The 18305-nt window shown below is 34.7% G+C and overlaps 1 protein-coding gene across 2 annotated transcripts in view; it reads left to right on the top strand.

Annotated features, from left to right (window-relative positions):
- LOC114344392 (alpha-tocopherol transfer protein-like) overlaps positions 1-12841 on the top strand; it is an 81262-nt gene extending 68421 nt beyond the window's left edge. Inside the window, exons 4-5 of one of the 2 annotated variants that reach the window (XM_028295220.2) lie at positions 10412-10522; positions 12554-12841. In XM_028295220.2, coding sequence (XP_028151021.1) covers positions 10412-10522; positions 12554-12814 — 372 coding nt within the window. In that variant the 3' untranslated portion in view covers positions 12815-12841. The remainder of the gene's footprint in view (positions 1-10411; positions 10523-12553) is intronic. The other variant, XM_028295221.2, reaches the window with a different exon arrangement.
- The last annotated feature ends 5464 nt before the right edge of the window (positions 12842-18305 follow it).

The raw sequence follows: 18305 nt of genomic DNA, 5'->3' as shown, positions 1-18305 counted from the left end.
AGCACAACATTTAACTAATGTAATATTGGAAGAACTTCAATTATTAAAAATTAATGAAGCACCTGAAAAATTGATTGCCCAAAGTTACGATGGTGCATCAGTCATGAGCGGTAAACTGGGAGGAGTACAAACAAAAATTAAAGAAATATACCCAAATGCACACTTCATTCACTGCTATGCCCATCAATTTAATCTTATCCTCCAAAAAGCGGCGAGTCAACACAAACCGATAAAAATATTTTTTGCAAATTTACACGGATTTTCGTCCTTTTTCGGCCGATCTCCAAAACGTACGATGGTTCTGGATAGAGTGGTTAAAGTAAGGCTACCTAAAGCTGCGCCTACTCGATGGGCTTTCAATACAAAATGTGTTGAAATTGTATACACTTATAAAGATGATTTAAAATCTTGCTTAGAGGAAATTATTGATGAGGAGCAAGATGGTAACAATATAAATCAAGCAACTGGTTTAAAAAGACATTTGGAAGATGAGCATTTTTTATTTTGGTTAAATTTTTTCCATAAAATAATGCCCCATGTTGATATATTGTTTAAACAATTGCAAATGCGAGACATTGATGTTATATCTGTCAAAAATTGTATCCTGTCTTTTAACAACAATATCCAAATAATTAGAAATACTATTTTGGAATCAGAAGTACCAAGCACATCAACAGCAAAAAAAAGAAAAACTACTGCAGAGGATCCAAAGCGACGAACTGCACTTGAAATTTGTGATATTATTATATCTGAAATAAATCACAGGTTTAGTTTCAATGATCATCTCATGATTTCACAGTTATTCTACATAGAGAAATTTGAAGCATACACTACCAACTTTCCGCAAAATATTTTAAAAATGGTGACGGCTAATTATCCCACAGTGAATATTTCCAAACTAAAATCGGAACTTGAAGTCTTATATTGTCGTGAGGATTTTCGCAATAGTGCTGGTGCAGTAGCCATACTTCAGCTTTTTATTAACATGAATTTGTCTGAAACATTTTCTGAAGCAGTGAAGTTATTAAATATTTTGTGCACACTCCCTATGACAACCGTGGAAAGTGAGAGATGTTTTTCTACTTTAAAAAGAGTAAAAACATTCCTGCGTAATACGATGGGACAACCTAGACTTAGTGCCTTGTCTATGCTGAGCATCGAGAAAACGCTTGTCAAGAGCATTCCAAATTTCAATGAGAAGGTCATAGACTATTTTGCAGAACTAAAGGATAGAAGAATTGACTTAAAATATAAAAATATTTAAAGTAAGTTTCGTTTTAATAAATTTACAATTTATTATACTATAAATATTCCTATCTATATATCAGTCAATAACCTGTTCATACCATTTTTCCTATATTTTTTAAAAGATTTACTCTAAAAAAAGACAAATTTAATTTTCGGAAAACTAGGGTAAATAGTATTGAGTTTTATCTAAGTCTGTATTTTTTATCTAAAATATAAATGCTAAAAGATCTTTTAAATACTTTAAAAAATCAACAGTTTGAAGTTTTCAAACCAAAATGACCCCCCTGAAGATTGACCCACGAGCCGCCGCTGCTAATTAGTATCTTAAATGAACTTAGTCGTTACGACTTCACAAGTTTCTTGAGTCGTACGTGTATGTATTGTTTATATGATCTGTAAGTTTCATCGGTTCAAAGTCCTTATTATTGAAAGGGCTGTAGTCAAAAGGGGTTGAACGAGTCACTGATCACGAATGTGTGCAAAAGAAACACCAAATCTTAATCAATTTTTGTCTAACAGAAAAACAAAAAAATACATCATATTCAGAAAAGCAATGCTGACTTTTTTTGTTTTTCTAGATTTTTGGTATCTCTAACAATTTTTAAGTTATTTTGAAAAAAAGCATATTTTTCAAAATTAAAATTTTTAAAAATTTTACTTTGAAACCAAATTTTTTCAAAAATAAGCACTTTGAATCAATGAAACTTACAAATCATATAAACACAACATAACTAAAATAATTTGTGGAGCGGTAACGATTCATTTCATTTAAGTTGCTAATTAGGGGTGGTCTTCCCGATTTTTTAAGATATTCTTCTTTAGGCGCGATTCGATTGAGGGTAAAATTGTACATAAATCTGCGCGCCTGCGCACACAGACAGTATGTAGTTCCTTGCTAATCTTTCAAGATAGGTGTTTATGTATCTGTATCCGTGCAAATAAGTCATTAAAAGAATATATTAGTGTTTTTAGTAAATGTATTATTTATTATAATTCTTGTGTTTTTGGATTTGTGTTTCTCTGTAGTAAAATAATAAAATATTTACACTATTTGTCGCCGTGTTGTGTAATTATATCCAAAACTTACATGTCAATTATAAGGACCTCGCTGGTGTAGTTGCTAGGGCGTTAGCTCCGAGATTGGAATGACGCGGGTTCGAATCCTGGGCGATTCATATTTTTTTTTATTTTTGGTTGTTTTAATAAAAATTTTTTGAAAGTGGTAGATAAGAAAGTTAGTTTAATTTTTAAATAAAATACAAATAACCTGTTAAGTATATTTACTTCGTTGAAATTACCTATATAATAGAAGAATATCTTCTTACGTGCGTAGAAAGTACACACACATTCTTTTCTTTGCTAAAATAAAAGGGACCAACTTTATTTTGAGCGTAACTTGCTTAAATTTAATGCTAGAAACTTTTTGTAAAAACAGAAATAAAGCTTTTTTTAAACACTTTAAAAAAGTTATAATGGGTTTTCCCCAAAAAGTGCTTAATTTTTTTAATATTTCACGTCGAAATATTCTATTTGAAATTTGGTGAATATGAATGTATAACATAACGCGAACACCATTTTTTTACTTTTTTATAGGCTATATTTTTGCTAAGAACGTTTTTTCGACAAAATACTTACTTTTTGAGTTATTTGCGAAAAAACGTCTAAAAATGTGGTTATTTTGTTGAAAAATGAACATATTCACTCGCAAATAACTCGAAAAGTGTTGACTTGGCGAAAAAGCTCTATAGAACAAAAGTTACTTAAAATTAGTCAGTTTACCCATTTCCGGACTTATTTTGGACATATATTTTTTCACCCCAACGAGGGGGTGAAAGTCACCCCTAGGGCAAAAGCACACATCGGCACAATATCACTTTTTTTCTTTGACATGTAAGCTATAAGTGTGCCAAATTTCATGTCCATCCAAGCGGTTTTTTAAAATTTAGAGCAAAAACCGTGAAAGAATGTACTATTTATCGTCTCGCAGAAAATTTCAAAGGTATGTATTTAACGAGGTTATTTTGCATAATTGGTTATTATTATGCATAAATACAGACTTGTGATATCTCTTGAGTACATCGATATTACCTATATTTTAATATTTCATGACCTTCTGTAATTAAATCATTACGACTTCAAAAATTATTGATACTAGTGCGAGCTAGTGTAAAAATCCAAATAATGACAGTCGTTAGTGCCTAATTATGGAATATTCCATAATTGGGTCTTTTTTTCACATGTCATTATTTTCACTTGCCATTATTTCTTTTAAACATTATGTGTTATATTTGTTTTTAGAATGTCGGCTTCACAATCGACCAAGAAACGAAAAACCTAGATTAAGAAAAAATGGCAAAAGCTATAAAATTCATCTGGGAAAAGAAAATTGTATATTTGAAAGAGGCACAGCATTTCTGTGCCTAGAACAACTTTATTCCATTTTTGCCAAAAATATGAACAGTCCCCAGAAGAGGCAGCAGCCACCACATAAGGACCACATACAACATCGGGCTCCCAACTCTAGGGTCAGCTGGTAGAATATATATTGATGATGGAGAGCAAAGGACCCCGCACAAACCTTATGGAAAATAGGTCCCAGTGGATTTCGTTCATACTTTGGGAAAATACTCTTTGAAGCATCCTGATAAAAAGTTCTCATGGGCACAACTCAATCGTATGAAGGATTTTCAAGATATAGAGGCCCAAACTCGGAAAATTTTAAGATTTACGGGGTATTCCAATTCCGTGAGTTACTGGTTATTTGGCAACATGTAGAAGTTTGGATCAAGGAAAAGTAATTGTAATCTAGGATTTTTTCCTGGCTATCCAATGGCGACCGTTACTTTGACCTTGACCTTCATAACGGACGTCACTTCTAGAGTTTCGAGGATTTTCGGCATTAAATTGATATAAACAGATTACTCATGTGTGTTTGGGATCGCTAAACACAAATATGCCATCAGTATTGACCTCCGGATGACGTGGTGGCCAGGGCCTCGTAAGGGACGTCATCTTCTAGAGTTTCGATGGTTTTCGGCATTTAATTGATGCAAATGAATTACTGGAGGGTTTTTTGAAGACGCTATACACGAATATGCCACCAGCACCGACTCTCGGAGCACCTGATTTCCAAAGTCAATGAAAGGGGCTCCTGGAGTTTCGAGGGTCTTTGGTACTACATTAATGCAAACGGATTAGTTATAGGTTTTTGGGGTTGCTGAACACGAATACGTGATCAGAACAGACACAGGAGCACCTGGTGTCTAAGACGGGTTATCTTCTGAAGTTTCGGAGGAATAAAATGGATTACTCTTAGGTTTTTGGGGTTGCCAAACATACTACCGAACATACACTATGTCGCCTCATATTCTGGAGTTTCGAGGGTTTTCGGTACCAAACCGATGCACACGGATTAGTACACACCGAGTACTCGGATGTTTTTTGAGTTGCTGTTCAAAGAAAGCGTATAAATTGATCAATAGTTTTTTTCGCTATTTGTAGATTTTTATTAAAATAACTATGTTGTGCTATTCAGTTGTTTTAATTATTTATAAAAAATATAAACTCAATTTATTTCTGACAATGTTTTTCATTCATTTATTTTAATATTGATTTACTACATTCTATTTTGATAGTGGTATTCATCGTAGCCACTAGATACTCCAAAGTCTTTTATCTACGTCATATTCGGTTCAGCAACCTTAAAAACACAAGAGTAATCCGCTTGCATCAATTTAGTACCGAAAACTGTCGAAACCCCAGAAGATGACGTGCCTCCTGGTGTCTGATGGCGTATTTGTGTTTAGGAGCCCCAAGAACTAATGAGTAATACCCATCTGCACCAATTTAATGCCAAAACCTGTCGAAACTCCAGAAGAAGACCTGTCTTAGACACCAGGTGCTCCGTGGATCGGATATGATAACGAATTCACGTTCAGCAGCCCCAAAAACCTGTGAGTAATCAGTTTCCATTAATTTAGTACCGAAAGCTCTCGAATCTCCAAAGCATGACGTGCCTTTGGCACCAGGTACTCCGATGTTTGTTCTGATGGAGTATTCGTGTTCAGCAACTCCAAAAACCTATGGGTAATCCGTTTGCATCAATGTAGTACCAAATACCCTCGAAACTCCAGGAGCCCCTTTCATTGACCTTGGAAACCAGGTGCCCGGGAGTCGGTTCTGATGGCATATTCGTGTTTAGCGACCTCAAAAAACCCTCCAGTATTCATTTGCATCAATTAAATGCCGAAAACCATCGAAACTCTAGAAGATGACGTCCCTTGCAGTGGCCCTGGCCACCACGTCATCCGGAGGGCAATTCTGATGGCCTATTCGTGTTTTGCGATCCCAAAAACCCATGAGTAATCTGTTTCTATCAATTTAATGCCTAAAACCCTCGAAACTCTAGGAGATGACGTCCGTTGAAGGTCAAGGTCAAAAGTAAAGGTCGCCATTGGATAGCCAGGAAAAAATCCTAGATTACAATTACTTTTCCTTGATCCAAACTTCTACATGTTGCCAAATAGCCAGTAACTCACGGAATTGGAATACCCCGTAAATCTTATAATTTTCCGAGTTTGGGCCTCTATATCTTGAAAATCCTTCATACGATTGAGTTGTGCCCATGAGAACTTTTTATCAGGATGCTTCAAAGAGTATTTTCCCAAAGTATGAACGAAATCCACTGGGACCTATTTTCCATAAGGTTTGTGCGGGGTCCTTTCACGGTTTGGCAAGAACTGATCTTCGCCATATGGCATATATGCTAGCAAAGAGCAAAAATTTGTAGAATTCCTTTACTCGATCAATCAATCATTTCATCTAAAATTGCTGGAGGAGGTAGTCAAACCAATTGACGCAGTAAATTATCGCGCCGTAAAAAATCGCCTGTGTGGCCAAAGCGTTAGACAAAGCTCTTGTTGCGTCAGCCCTGGCACTCCATCTAATGCTGCTTGTTCTTTTAATGACTAGATCGTGGCGAATGGGATCTCTTAGTGGAGTTTCATTTAAGCATTTGATCATAACTTTCCAACGGTGGGTAGAGGCTGAAAAAAAGTTGTACACGGACTGCACAAACCCAAAATACGATATTGCTCCAACGCAACTTTCAGCAGCACTTACTCCAACTAAATTTAGCGAGTGTGCGGCAAAAGGAATGTAAATTTGCAAGTTTATTAATCTTAGATATATGAGCCTGGATACCATTACATTTGCCTGACATGTTTGCTGAATGATTGTCCGCTCATGTCGTTTACATCAATGCCACAGTCTTTTTAAACGATTAAAACAGCAAAAGAAAGAAATTTTCCAGTATGGCTACATAATAGGGAACTTGCACATTTTTTTTTTATTATTAAACGCTTTTCTTTACTTCAATAGTTTGCATCAAATCTTTAGACGTTAATTTGACTGACTTTTCTTCGATGCAAAGGAATGAAAATTTGCAGGACATATGCATTCGCTGGAACAATACAAGAATAGTCAATGGAAAAAAAGTTTTATGTTTATTAATTGTTTAAATAAAAAAAAACGATTTTAATAGAAAACGCTTAAATTCTCTTGTTTTTTACAATGTAGAAACTTGAAACTTTTACAGATTGTAGCTAATTACATGAACTATACATAATTTCACTTTTTACGTTAATTGTTTACGTTATGCTTCATAAATAAACAATAAAGTTTCAAATTTTTTGCCGATTCCGACTACTTTTCATGTTTGTACCTACATCATATGTTTTATACATATTTTAATAAACATGACGATATATTTTAATGTTTGAAAAGTGTAAGACTAAAAAGTAAAAAATAAAAAATATGAAAAAAATATTTTTAAGAAACGCTTTTCTTTAGTTACGAGTGACTAAAATTAAACATATAAAAAAATCAACCAAAAACCAAAAAACAAAAAAAAAATTGAAAAAATCTAACACATTCGTTAAAGAAAAGCGTGGTGCGAAAACCGTTTATTCGATGAAGACGCGCCACGCTTTTCTTTGACGAATGTTACATTTTTTCAATTTTTTTTGTTTTTTGCTTGATTTTTTTATAATATGTTTAATTTTAGTCACTCGTAACTAAAGAAAAGCGTTTCTTAAAAATAATTTTTTCATATTTTTTTTTATTACATAATAATGTTCAGTTTTGTATAAAAATGAGATTTCCAAAATTTTACGCTTCAAAAACTCATAACTTAGAAGTACAAATTTAAAGTCATCTGTATTTTAAAATAGTTCAAACGACCCGTGACATCACACAGTTTAACTATATGGTTCCGTTTATGATTATAATGATGGACGGAGAACTCTCCTATACCTGACACAGAATCGTGTGTCCGACAGATCATTAGACAATTTCACTCTACACTCCAAAAATTGAAATTATAATTTGATTTTCACAATGATAAACACAAGACAAACAACGATCAAATACGCCCATACAAACAAAACAATATTTGATCGTGCCGTGTTCGTAAAAATTTCTCCCACTTCGTATCAAAACATACTTCAGCGAAGTATATGTTTAGGACACTTTTTATAGTTGTTGCTGTGTCTAACCTCTTATATGTCATTGGTTATAATTAGGTATATTCTTCTTCTTCTTCTTTAGTTTATTAGCCTCCACCTACTTGGGGTATACCTAGTCGCGTAATAAAGGAAAAATATTTATATTCTATTAACATTTATCGTATGTCATTGTAATAATATATACCAGTTTGTTGACATTGGAGTTTGATATAGTTATTGAAGGAAAGGAAAGAAGGTTTACTACGGAAAATAAAACCATTCAGTAAAAGTACAAGTTTTCTATGAATAGTTCAAACGATCAAAAACACTTGTAAAGGTAACGTCACATAACTGTATTTTCTACTGACGTTTATAACGTCTAATTTAAAATTCTGTTTACTTTGTTGGATGAATGTAAACATATAAACGGATGACGTCACGACGCGTTTTGGCCTGGCTGGAACAATTTGAATTTTTAATCGTCTTTAGGGCCAAACGAAAGACAAACAAAACTTTTTATCTTTGATACATGTTTTAAATTATGTTCTGTTGTGATTTATAACATTTTTTTTAATTTAAAATTTTATGCAAGGTCCCTATATTGGTATGAATGTGAGAAAACCCTCATACACTTTACCATCATCTGGATTTACACATCTTAATAAACAGTCAACTGGTAATATGAGACAAATCTGGTATTGAATCGACAGTTAAGGAGTAGTATTTGGCGTCCTTAATTTCTTTAACAATTGTATTTAAAACGTGTTTTCCCATTACTTCTATTATTTCTTCCCTGATCTGTGAAGATAAGTAAGAAGGCTTTCTAATACCGTTATTGCCATTCTTAGCTAAATGAGAACTTAAAGAGGATCGTACTCTGCAAGTAGCTCCAAAATGTCTAAGTAGTTCCCATTATTTTGTGAACCAAGGATCTCTGTATCACTTCTAAACGGTAATCCGCGAAAAGATAGAAACTTAACCACAGAGACTACTCTCTTCAGAACGTTAATCCAGTAATCTCGTTCTTGATTACACTAAATTTCCAAAGAGCTCTCAATTCGACCATGAAGGCGCTGCCTGTCGATGAGTGTTCGCCAAAAAGTATACATGGAAAGAAGTAAACATTTCCATTTGAGGGAGAGTACGTTAGCCAACCACTTTTAATTTTTGTTACACTGGTATATTTTCGAAAAACCATAGACTGTGTAAAAAATCTTGTAATGCCCTCAAAATTTCTGTTTGATGCTGAAAAACTTCCATCAAGATTTTTACATTCTGAAGAACCTTTCCCAATCCAAAATTTCCATATTTCTTCAGTTATGGTATTCCATAATCCTATGTTGTTTCCGAATTCTGGGCCCAATTTACCTTTAACTTCAATTTCTAACTTAGTTTCGGTTTCTGGTTCTTTTTTGAACTGGTATATAATTGTCATTGTATGTTTTTTCATCTTCTTCAGTTACGGAAGCTATGTTTCCCTCAGCTATTTCTATTTCATCACGTGCATTTTCATTGGCGGCAGCTTTCACTAGCTGTGGATTTGTATTGCGCGATATTTGAATTTTTCAACATGTCATTTATATTTTTTATTTAATTCTAATTATTATTTTTTCAAAAAACTAAGTTCTCAATCTAATAGCACATAAAACAACATCCAAAAATGTTATTCTACATCAGACTGAAAACAATGAGAACCTTCTCTGGTAATACCTCCGAAGCTTCTACAATTTGCAAGCCATAACGGATGCTGAGACTAAGGAAGATGAGGGAATTTTACAATTTATAATTCACGTCCCATCTGCTCAGCGCGGTAAAGTTTCAACGAGAAAGGTTCCATTCGTACTCCAATCGGAGTAAACATGTAAATCAAAAATGAATAACCATTTTCAATTTCGTTGTAACACGAAACTACAGCCGCATCATTACTCCAGTTCAATCAGAGAGTGCAGCAAGCACCTCTACCGGTTTCGAAACTTACTAGTCTCTCATCAGGAGGCACATATGCTGCTCTATCTGACCCAACTAGGACAAACCCCGGCGTGCAGTCACGGATTGCAACGAACGAAATGGCAGGGATGCCCTAGCGGCAACTGATATCAAAAAACTAAGTTTTCATTCTAATAGCACATAAAAAAAAACATCCAAAAATGTTATTCTACATCCTACCAGACTGAAAACAATGGGAACCTTCTCTGGTAACACCTCAGAGGTTTCTACAATTTGCAAGCCGTAACGGATGCTGAGACTAAGGAAGATGAGGGAATTTTACAATTTATAATTCACGTCCCATCTGCTCAGCGCGCATCCCTGCCATTTCGTTCGTTGCAATCCGTACCTGCACGCCGGGGTTTGTCCTAGTTGGGTCAGAGAGAGCAGCATATGTGCCTCCTGATGAGAGACTAATAAGTTTCGAAACCGGTAGAGGTGCTTGCTGCACTCTCTGATTGAACTGGAATAATGATGCGGCTGTAGTTTCGTGTTGCAACGAAATTGAAAATGGTTATTCATTTTTGATATTATTTTTTTATTTTGGGCCCTACGAGCCCCCTTTCCCTAGGCAGCTGCCTACTTTGCCTAATGGTTAATCGCACACTGCTCAAAAATTTTTTTTTCTAATTACATAAAGGTACAATATTGCTTTAATTAAAACTTTTTTTTAGGAAGCACTTCCAATAAGATTGAAGCAAATACATTTTGTCAATGCGACCTCATTTTTTGACAAAATAATGCTTCTAATACGACCTGTTTTGAAAAGTGAAGTGGTAAAAATGGTAATAAAAACTTTTATTTACCTATAGGGCTTTTCATTCACAGTCATTTGTTTCGAGCTTCTGTCATATGTCGTATAATCCGTGTATAGAAATATTATACACAGATTATACAATATCTGACAGAAGCTCGAAACAAATGACAATCGATGAAAAGCCCTATATACACATTACGATAATATACACACACCGGCAAAATTAGCCGAACACGTTAAAAATGGGACATGTTTGATGTCTCGTATTTCATAAACCAGTAGTCCGATTTGAGTGATTCTTTTAGTATGTTATAGCCTTATTATTTAAGAATATCGTTGTAATAATATTGTTGCTATACAGGTAAATACCATTTTATACCGGGTGTACAAATCATACTGTGTTTTTTTCTTAAAGTTTGGAACACCCTGTGGAATATTCTAGCATATGTAAAATATTAGAATTAATACTCGATTGTAGACTTATACTTGCTTAACATTTTCCTTTTCGATTCATTTACTTATGTGAGATAATAAAAAAGTTATGTGCGTTAACAGCTATCCATGTTTTTCATCAATAAATCCTCATAGTAGGGTAGGAAAGTATACTAAATTTGCAGTTACTCGAGCGTTATGGGGACCTATTGGATTGTGAAGAGTATGTGCTAAAATCAGAAAAAGGAAGTTAAGTTTTCCTTAAAGTGGGGGACTTTTCATTTTTTAATTTAATTTTCCATTTGAAACAATCATTTTTCTCCGATTATAGCGCTATCTATCCATAATTCGAAAAAATATGTCGAATAAAAGTTGCTCATTTTTACGTAAAGAATCCAAATCTGCAATAAAAATTGGGGGCTCCTATTTAAGATTTTAAATTAAATCCCCCACCCCACCACCGTGGGGCTCGTGACACCCCACGGAGAGGGGTGGGGGGTAAATTAAAAATTATAAATACGAACCCTGCGATATTTTGCGAAATGAACATCAGATCGTAAAACTCATAAAAATCTACCGAATGGCACCAAGCACGACCCCCCACGGAGGTGGGGTGGGGGTTACATTAAAATATTAACTAGGAGCCCCCAATTTTTATTGCAGATTTGGATCCTTGACGTAAAAATAAGCAATTTTTATTCGCAACATTTTTTCCTATTATGGATAAATGGCGCTATAATCGGAAAAAAACGATTGGTGGAAATGTAAATTAAATCGAAAAATGGAGAGTCCCACACTTTATGGAAAACTTAACTTAACTTTTTTTGGTTGTAGCACCCACTCTTCACAATCCACTCCCTCGAGTAATTGCAAATTTAGCATACTTTTCTCCCCTACTATGAGGATTTATTGATAAAAAACATGGTTAGTTGTTAAAGCACATAACTTTTTTATTTTCCAACATAAGCAAATGAATCAAAAAAGAAAATGTTAAAAAAGCATAATTCTACAATTGAGTTTTAATTGTAATATTTTATATATGCTGGAATATTCTACAGGGTGTTCCGAACTTTAAGAAAAAAACACAGTATGCTTGTTACACCCGGTATAAAATGACATTTACCTGTCTAGCAACAATATTATTACACCGATATTCTTAAATATAACATACTAAAAGAATCACTCAAATCGGACCACTAGTTTATGAAATACCAGATATCAAACATGTCCCATTTTTAACGTGTTCGGCTAATTTTGCCGGTGTGTGTAGTTCTTTCTCTTCTTTAATTTTCTATTATTTATAATATTTCTTTAATATTTCACTTTCTGTTTTATTTGCTCTGATTTCTATTGATTTTATGTAATAATCATGTCTGGAAAACCAGGAGACAATCAAAAAATAATTTTAGTTTCCTGAGTGCTTTTTTATTTTCTATTCTGTAATCATTTGTTTACAAACCTTCTATACTGAGGAAATGGTATCATCATTATAAAGTGAATTTATTCAGCAGTATATCCTCTCTAACCACATTTTTGCAAATGTTTTGATTTTATTTGTTAAGGCAGTTCTTTTTATTGCTGTCGCTATTTGTCTCAACTTTTATTATATTCTTTGAAATTATTACAGCTTCACGTTCATCTTCCAAATTCTGAAACTCTATTCGACTTTATACCAAGAGATTTGCTTCCGGAGGAATATGGTGGTACAATTGGTTCGTGCGAAGACCTGAAGAAGATATGGAGAACAAAGATGCTAGATGAAAGAGAATATTTTACAAATGATGAGTATTGGAAAGTGGATGAATCCAAACGACCAGCTGGCAGTGATAATTCTCATTCTCAATATTTTGGTATGCAAGGATCATTCAAAACTCTGAGTATTGATTAAAAGTTCCAATAAAGTAATATTTTTTAACTTGTTTATTTATTGTACAATTAACTTGGAGTTTTACCTGCACAATGTGAAGAGTAACCCTCAATCCAACGAAAACACAACTATTCTTATTCTGAAATCCCAAATGTTCTCGCTCATATAAAGGCGGAAATACATATCCGCGCCGCGAACTCCGCGCCGTGTGTGCGCCGCGCGTTCGTGGCGCGGTTATTGTTCGTTAAAATTTTTCATTTTGACGATCCAGAGGAAACTTACGAACGTTTAGTAATTGTAGATAATCATGTCTCTGTCCTGTACTTCTACTACATCTTATTTTGGTATTGTTCTGAAACTATTTTCTTGTGTCATCTTATGCAATTTACTATTTTATGTGGAATAAGCCACAGTTTGGGAACATTTCGGGAACTACCTTTTTCGCTTCCTGGCAACACAAATATAATGGTAGGGGAGCCCAAGCGGGGATTTTTGCAGTTACTCGAGCGCGTCAGATTATCATATGGGGAGAAACGTGGTACCCTGCAGATGTACCTCCACCATATATTGGCTCTTAACACAGGGGAGTTCGTTCAGGGGGGCTTTAAAAAAAATCTATCCTTAAAATATTCGAAATTGTCAGATTAAGATAAGGTAAGTTAAGTACATGCAAAAGAGTCTATATTTCAAAAATATGACGATTTGAGCGGGGCGTACGGAAATGGGTGAGTCAAAAAGTTTCACAAAAAAAGCGAATATTTCGCGAAATGAACGTCAGATTGAAAAACTAAAAACTACGTGTTCAATATTTTTCAAGAATCTATCGAAAAATACCAAACTTGACCCCCCACGGAGAGGGGTGGGGGGTAAATTTAAAATTTTAAATACAAATCCCGCGATCTTTCGCAAAATAAACATCATATCGAAAAACTGCAAAATAAACTTTATCAATGTTTTTGAAAAATCTATCGAATGGTTCCAAACACGACCCCCCACGGAGGTGAGGTGGGGGGTTACTTTAAAATCTTAAATGGTAGACCCCGTTTCTTATTGCAGATTTGGATTGTTTGTATAAAAATAAACAACTTTTATTCGAAACATTTTTTTGAATTATGGATAGATGGCGCTATAATCGGAAAAAAGATTGTTGGAAATGGAAAATTAAATTAAAAAATGGGAAGTCCCCACTAAAATGGAAAATTTTACTTAACTTTTTTGGTTTTAGGACCTAATAATCACAACCCAATAGGTCGCCAAAGCGCTCGAGTGACTGCACATTTAGCATACTTTGCTCCCCTACCATAATATATCTGCTACAGATATATATCTGCTTGTTCCTACAACCAGAAACAAAATTAGAGAACTATAGGTACTTCCAAGTCATGCGATACCTTTTTCGTTTTCCGGTGACACAATTGTAATGTATCTGCTTGTTTCAACTGCGTAGCTTCACTAGAAACGAAATTAGAGAACAATAGGTTCTTCCAAGCCCTGTGTTAACTTTTTCGCTTTCCGGTGACCCAATTATAATATATCTGCTTGTTCCAACTCAGTTGCTTCACCAGAAGCGAAGTTAGGAAACTATAGGCTCTTCCAAGATGTGCGTTACCTTTTTCGTTTTCCGGTGACCCAATTATAATATATATGCTTGTTCCAACTCCGTTGCTTCACCAGAAGCGAAGTTAGGAAACTATAGGCTCTTCCAAGTTGTGCGTTACCTTTTTGGCTTTCCGGTGACCCAATTATAATATATCTGCTTGTTCCAACTCCGTTGCTTCACCAGAAGCGAAGTTAGAAAACTACTGGGTCTTCCAAGTTGTGCGTTACCTTTTTGGCTTTCCGGTGACCCAATTATAATATATCTGCTTGTTCCAACTCCGTTGCTTCACCAGAAGCGAAGTTAGAAAACTATTGGGTCTTCCAAGTTGTGCGTTACCTCTTTCGTTTTCCGGTGACCCAATTATAATATATCTGCTTGTTCCAACTCCGTTGCTTCACCAAAAGCGAAGTTAGAAAACTATTGGGTCTTCCAATTTGTGCGTTACCTTTTTGGCTTTCCGGTGACCCAATTATAATATATCTGCTTGTTCCAACTCTGTTGCTTCACCAGAAGCGAAGTTAGAAAACTATTGGGTCTTCCAAGTTGTGCCTTACCTTTTTCGCTTTCCGGTGACACAATTATAATATATCCGCTTGTTTCAACTGCGTTGCTTCACCAGACACGAAGTTAGAAAACTATAGGTTCTCCAAGTCGTGCGTTACCTATTTCGCTTTCCGGTGACACATAATAGGTTTGTTCGTAGAACGATCAGCAACCGTTGCCAACCATCAGACGCATGCGCGTTCGTAGTCTACGAACGCTAACTAACTGCGCAACGCTAACTGTTCACTGCGCATGCGTCTGATGGTTGGCAACGGTTGCTGATCGATTGGATCGTACTACGAACAAACCTAATATATATCTGCTTATGAATGTTTTTTTGATATTGATAACTATTTCCGAAGTGAAAGTCGAAAGGTCAAGTAAACTTGATTTCAAACTCGAATTGTGGCTTATGCCCAAATAAAATAATAAATCTTATTTTTAATACATGTTATTTTTAGTACAACAATGAACTAACATTTTTTAAAAAGGTCCGCATGTACATTTTTTTATTTCAGCTTCTATTTCCGTTCAGATCGGATTTAAGTTTTTTCTTTAAATTAAATGGTTCTTTATTGAGGATCCCACAATAATGATTTTCCACGGTAAACATCAATTTCCTTCCGACAGTTCCGACCATTCCATTACTAACAAATATTCAACTCATGCGCGCCAAAACCAACAAACTACTCGCAAACCCGTCCAAATACGTATTGCGAACCATCAAAGCGTTTGTTGAAAAACCGACAGAATTTAGATCGTGGTGCGCCGTGTGCGTGCCGTTTGTGCGTCACTTGAAAACACGTACTAATCTGACGAATACGCTGCGCGCGAGCGGCTCGCACACCGAGCAGAGCGCATATGTATCTCCGCCTTAAGGTACAAGTATTTAGGTTTTATAATATTAAACAAAGGAACAACCGCGAGGATGATATAAACAATAGACTAGGACTAGGACAAACAAGAGACTGCATACGAAATCTGAACCCGATAGTGTAGGATAAGAACATCTAGGCCAGTCGGGTTAGACGAATAACAGGCATAACCTTGCATTAGGAGCTCCCCCAAATTTTATTTTTCTAATCTTTAGGGGGCTCAATAGCAGTGTAAATTTAAAATCTCGACTGAATTTCGCCGTTGCGTTAGCCACTATCTTGATGTTAAATGAGAACCGTTTTTGCTCATTATCTCCGCCATTTTCAACGCTTCGACAAAAAGTATACGAACCAAAATTGTTGAAAATGTGATTTTCTATCATTTTTATTATTACAATTTTTTCATGCGGTCGATATTATCCAAGTTATGGCGGAAAATAGTTACAGTTAGAGCATAATTATCGAATTGTCTCGTTTATTATTAGTTTTACGACGCAAATGTTCCTATACAACAATAGAGAGAATTAAATTCTACACAATTTTGATCTCTTTCATTTTTTTGCTAAAATTAATGTTTAGGGTAGTACGTATGCGGTAATGGCGTGAGCGTAAGACCTGATTGATTTTATAGCGATTGTTTTTGTTCAATATCTACGCCATTTTCAACTAAAATTGTTCCAAATATGATTTGCTACAATTTCTTGTTAACAATTTTTTTCATGCGGTTGATATTTTGCGAGTCAAGTGGAAAAATAGTAACGAAGTACGAAAACTCAAAGAAGTACCAAAAAATGTATATATTAAAAGGTCATACAAGGACACGTTTTGGCTCTTCACGAACCATCATCAGCTTAAAAATACAGGAACAAAGACAAAGGACTTACCAGACCAGGAAGGAGAAAGAATCCACTAGTTTACATTATCTATGGTTCTATAGACTTCATTATTATATCTTTTACAAGTTATATAGACATTATGTTGTAATTTGAATATAAAAATTTAAGAAATTATTGTACGACTTTCACGTTGGGAGGAACCATCTTGCGAACAGATCAGGTGTAAGAAAGTTCCTAAGGTGTAAGAAAGTTCCTTACACTGATCTGTTCGCAAGATGGTTCCTCCCAACGTGAAAGTCTTACAATAATTTCTTAAATTTTTATATTCAAATTACAACATAATGTCTATATAACTTATAAAAGATATAATAATGAAGTCTATAGAACCATAGATAATGTAAACTAGTGGATTCTTTCTCCTTCCTGGTCTGGTCAGTCCTTTGTCTTTGTTCCTGTATTTTTAAGCTGATGATGGCTCGTGAAGAGCCAAAACGTGTCCTTGTATGACCTTTTAATATATACATTTTGTGGTACTTCTTTGAGTTTTCGTACTTCGTTACCTCGAGACCACATTTGAGAATGGATACTTCTCTTCATGTTTTTGGAAAAATAGTAAGAAGTGGTGGGGGAGCATAATTATTGAATTGAATCTTGTTTCCGAACTGCCCCAAATTTTATAATTCTATTCTTTAGGGGAGATCAATAGTAGTGTAAATTTAAAATCTCGACTGAATTCAGCGGCTGCATTAGCCGCCATATTCATTTTAAAGGAGAACCGTTGTTGCTTAATATCTCCGTCATTTTCAACTTTTCGACAAAAACGGTAGGAATTAAAATTGTTGGAAATGCAATTTCCTACAATTTCTTTTGCACAATTTTTTATGTGATCAAAATTCTCCGAGTTAAGGGGAAAATAGTGGAAGCATAATAATTGAATTGTCTCATTTATTATTAACACACCAACCAAACTAAGTACATAAAAGACATAAATAATATATATTTTAATATTTCAACATTTTTTTTAAATTTTGGACCCTGTTAGGGGAAATTTCCCCATTAACCCGCCACTGGTTCTCTCGGAAAATTGTAATATGTAGCAACAATTATTTCAGTCCTTGCACTTTTTGTCGAAAAGTTGAAATGGCGGAGATATTGAACAAAAACAATTGCTATAAAATCACTCAAGTCTTACGCTCGCACCTTTACCGATACGTACTACCTTAAATATTGATTTTACCAAAAAAATTAAGGACATCAAAATAATTGTAAAAAATTTAATTCTCCTAATTTTTGTATGGGTAGATATTTGCTGCAAAACTAATAATAAACGAGATAATTCAATCATTATGCTCTGTCACTGTTTTCCCCCCATAACTCAAAAAATATCGACTGCACGAAAAAAAATATAATAAACGAAATTATAGAAAATCACATTTTCAGCTTCTACAGTTTTTGTCGAAAAGTTGAAAATAGCGGAGATATTGATCAAAAACGGTTCTCGTTTAAAATTAAGATGGCGGCTAACGCAACGGTGGAATTCAGTCGAGATTTTAAATGTATACTACTATTGACCCCCTCTAAAGATTAGAAAAATACAATTTGGAGCAGCTCGTAATGCAAGGTCAAATGCTATCCCGACTGGGCTAATCAGCATAAAA

Source organism: Diabrotica virgifera, chromosome 8, assembly GCF_917563875.1.
Source record: "Diabrotica virgifera virgifera chromosome 8, PGI_DIABVI_V3a".
Taxonomy (NCBI): domain Eukaryota; kingdom Metazoa; phylum Arthropoda; class Insecta; order Coleoptera; family Chrysomelidae; genus Diabrotica; species Diabrotica virgifera.
This window is presented reverse-complemented; position numbering and strand designations above follow the sequence as displayed.